We start from the raw sequence: 4,258 nt of genomic DNA, 5'->3' as shown, positions 1-4,258 counted from the left end.
ATGTGTAGGCGGCTTAACCTACCCTGTCCTGCCGCTCAACTTACCCCATACTCGGGGTAAGTGTTGCTAAAAGAAACCACTTTTTTTGGACAAGCTATGTTTTCAAAACTGTAATATTTACATGAATTCAGATTATTTCCAGGGATCCACAACATCCTGAAAAATATGTAGATATCTTTGTTAGAAAGAATACTATATTTTCCTTGATGGAGTGATGCTGAATGTAAAAAATTGCTTAACTTACCCCACTCTCCCCTACTGTGAATACTTATTTAATATCTCTAAAGATGAAAAAAAAAGGAAATTGAGGATTGTCTCCAAACTGGAAAAATAAATGGCTATATGCAGGTATAATGCCAAATGTCTTATAACTTTCCTTTACAGTAGTTACATATCTGCAATAATTTTACATATGGCTATAGCCATGGTTATTTACATAGTCTAAGCAATGTATATAAGAAAGTGACATCATATTCGTTGTTGACCTGTTCCAGTCATAAAAACAAGAAGAATTACATCTCCAAATACTTTTTATAAAAATAGACAATTATTGAAAATTATAAACTGTACCACCCCAAATATCTCTTGAATTATGAAGTATAGATTATGCATTTATCTTTTAAAAACATTGTTTAGCCATATAGTTGATGATGATGATGCATACAGAAGCCAGTTGAGCCTCTCATTGTTAAAAATTGCAACAAGCATACACAAACTTCATATTTACATAGTTGTTGGCACAGAGATTGGATAACCTAAAAAACTATGTTTCTCAAAGCAAAGACTGTAATTGATCAAGAATAAACAAGCTAACAGAATAACTATTGCTTTATGCTGTTAAGGGAAACCTCTGCATGTCTGTATAGTTTCAAAAGGTAGAAATCAGCCCTGCTAAAAATCCACTCAGTGTGCCAATGCAAAAAACATAGCAATTATTCAACCAGTCAAGGAAGAAAATCAAGTCATTCAAAACTGGGTGAATGTGGTACGTTTCTCAAGAACTTCAAGGTAGTCGGGATCACTGTGAAGCTTGGCTTTCAGTTCCCAGTACTCGCTCCTGTTAGGCTCAACATAAACAGCACTCGGTGCTGTGCAATACAATATTGTCTGTTGTATTCTTTCTGGGTGCATGTATTGATGTCTGACATTGAAGTCTGAGTTATACTGATTTGATGAATGGGCAGTATGCCTGCATGGTAAAGTATTGCTGTAGGATGACGGCTTGTCTGCGTCTAGGACATCGTCTTGTAAGGGGGGGTGTTTGTTGAGTGGAGTGCTAACACTGTACTCAGAGCTTATTGCGTTACTACCTGCCTCTTCTTCTGAGTGATTATTCAGAAATGCCACATTCAACTGATCAAAGTCTCTGTACCCATCCACTGATTTGTTCTCCATTGGCCTATAGACTGTTGGGACTGTATTTTTGCACGTTTGCTCAGTGGGAGGGGGGATGTACTCATATACATGCCCTGCAGAAGTCCTGACTTTTGGAATGGATCCCTTTTTGTAAAGACCGTACTCCATGTTCAGCGAACTAATGCACACATTCATGGAGTTACTCTGCTCATTTAGTGTCTTTTGACGTCTCCTCGTCACAGCCGCAAACAGTCCTGCAGCGACAAACACTGAAACGATGAAGATCAGGAGCAGGGAAAGGATCACAACAGACAGAGGAACACTGTTGATCTGTGTGTCATAATCCAAGGATGTTTCTATGGTGATAGTGCTGCCGGGGACGGATTCTTCCGAGGGTGGGATCATGGAGGCAAGGATATCAGAGTTATTAGGGCAGAAATTAGTTGTCTTAATGTATCGCATATCCTCCCCGAACAGTCTCTTAGGGGAGCCACAGATGACATTGTCTACAACCGTGCCGGTGCTGAGCTGTTCCAACCACATCTTCATCTTCATGATGGAGCAGCGGCAGTCCCAGGGGTTCTCGAACAAGTCTACCTGCACCAGTGATGTCAGCTGACCCAACACACCACTGACAGGCAGATTGCGGAGGTGATTATTACGAAGATTTAGTCTGGACAATGTCAACCCATGAAAGATTCCTCCGGGTAAGGTCTTCAGGAGGTTGTTATTTAGGAAGAGCAGCTGAAGGTTGGGGACATGCTGAAAGGTGTCTGAAACAATTTCTCTAATGATGTTGTATTCTAAATATAGGAACTGCAGACTTTCTAATCCAAAGAACATATCGACTGTGAGGCGGTCTATCAAATTCCCATTCAAGTACAGCCTGCGTAAGTGTGTCAAATTCCCAAAGGCTCTGTCATATATGTGAGTGATCAGATTGTTGCCAAGGTGAAGCAAATCTAATCCAGTCAATTCGACGAAATCTGATCTCCGCACCACAGGGATAAAATTCCCTGTGAGATACATCTTTTTGGGATTGTAGGGTTTGGGAATTAAGTCAGAGATGCGCTCAATCTTTCTCTCTTGGCAGTTAACATTCAGACCGAGGTCTGAAATTTGGAGATTGCAAGTACAGGCAGTAGGACAGTCCAAAGGCACAGGGGATTTGGTTTGATATGAAACTATTTGACCGTAGTTTTGCGGTTTATTGGAGGGGATGCGAGATGTGGGTTTTGACTTTAACTTGCCTGACTGGTGAGGTCCCTTGGTGGGCCTTGACGAGGACCGTAAGATGGCAGAGGACGTGAACGGGGCTGTGACTGAGGCTGGTGTGGTTCTAAAGTATGCATCAGTGCTTTGATGTGCCTGGGGACGCATCTCATACTCTGCAATAGCTCTCCTGGGGCACAGTTCCTGTTTAGAGACTTCATCAAGATCTCTCCCATGAAGCCGGAATGGAAACTCACAGACCACATCACCCACTAAAGCGGTGTAGGATATGCTCTCGAGCCAAGCCTTCAGTGCGATCAGCTCACAAGAGCAGTTCCAGGGGTTCTCCTCTAGTTGTAATTCCACAACGCTGTCCATGTGTTCCAAAAGACCAGAATAAGGGAGCAGTTTCAGTTGATTCCCCCTCAGGTCAAGGTGAGTCAAAGGGACATATTGGAAAATGTTAGTGGGGAGAGTGGAAATTAAGTTGTCATTTAAAATCAGGACCTCCAGATGACGCAGTTTGCTGAAGGCTTTTGGCTCGACATGGGTGATGGAATTGTAGTCTAGCTGAAGATATTCCAGACTTTCAAGGCCGACAAACAAATCTTCCGTCAAGGCATCGATTTTGTTACTGTTGAGATGTAATCTTTTTAATCCCTGTAGTCCATTAAAAGCTCCTGATTCAACATTGGATATGTCATTGTTGCCCAGATGCAATATTGTAAGCCCATTGTATTCAACAAAGTCGTTGGCGGAGAGCCTCTTCAAAAGGTTCCCTGTGAGTAGTAAATGATATGTTGTGAAGTACACGGGGCTAACTTCAGAGATATGGACTATTCCTCTACTTTCACACTCCACAGTTAGTATCCCCTCTTTCTCCTCACAGGCACACAATCTTCGACATGTCTCTCCATAATTGTCAAACATCTCAACGACGCCCACTGATGTAGCCAACAACAATACGATTACAATCCAGTGGTTCATTGTTCTGTGTCGATGGGCCAAACTCACACTTTTGTGCTGCCGAAGTATTGCACTGTCATCTAGAAGAAGAAGACATCCAGGTCATACGACTAAACATGCTTAAACAACTCATGAGTCCTCAAACAGCCTGTAATTATAATGCTCAGGAATAGCACCTGCCCAAGGGTAACTTCTGGCTACCACAGAATGACCCAAACTAACTGAACTAGAAAAGAGCAGGATTCTTAATGAAAACCTTGACATTAATTAAACTCCAGTAACACCAGTCAGTACCATACCATTAACATGAATAATGAACAAGGGCATAGCAACAGTCCATACTTCAGCCCAGTGTGAAAACATTCATTATTAAATTATTATTATTAAATGTTTTATCAAATTATTATTATTATTATCAAAATAAGGAAAACATGACATATGCAATCAAATAGCCTTGATGTTCAAAAGCCATAGTCAAAATAATGTATACACTTATCTAAAAATATGATGGCTATCGTCACAGAAACGTAGCTTCAGCATCCAATGCAAACACTCCCACGTCGTGTCTACATAGTATAATCATATTTAGAAATTCTTACCTCACTCACTGGTAAATATTAACGTTCCTTGTTAGGTATGACAGCGTATGCTCCATTGTATGACTTACTAATGTTCTAAGATGCCTATTTGTTATGAACACGTTTGCCTCACTAACGCACCTAAG

The 4,258-nt window shown here is 41.1% G+C and overlaps 1 protein-coding gene across 3 annotated transcripts in view; it reads right to left on the bottom strand.

Annotated features, from left to right (window-relative positions):
• Positions 1-222: 222 nt before the first annotated feature.
• The window catches only part of LOC121536457 (SLIT and NTRK-like protein 5), a 5,241-nt gene continuing 1,205 nt past the window's right edge, over positions 223-4,258 (bottom strand). The window contains exons 1-2 of one of the 3 annotated variants that reach the window (XM_041843738.2): positions 4,134-4,258; positions 223-3,614 (exon numbers count right to left, since the gene is read on the bottom strand). The exon at positions 4,134-4,258 is cut by the window's right edge and continues 155 nt beyond it. In XM_041843738.2, coding sequence (XP_041699672.1) covers positions 967-3,555 — 2,589 coding nt within the window. In that variant the 5' untranslated portion in view covers positions 3,556-3,614; positions 4,134-4,258 and the 3' untranslated portion in view covers positions 223-966. The remainder of the gene's footprint in view (positions 3,615-4,133) is intronic. The other 2 variants (XM_041843740.2, XM_041843739.2) reach the window with 2 other exon arrangements.

This window comes from Coregonus clupeaformis, chromosome 23, assembly GCF_020615455.1.
Source record: "Coregonus clupeaformis isolate EN_2021a chromosome 23, ASM2061545v1, whole genome shotgun sequence".
NCBI lineage: Eukaryota > Metazoa > Chordata > Actinopteri > Salmoniformes > Salmonidae > Coregonus > Coregonus clupeaformis.
Note: the sequence above shows the minus strand (reverse complement) of the source record. Positions and strands in the feature narration are given on the sequence as shown.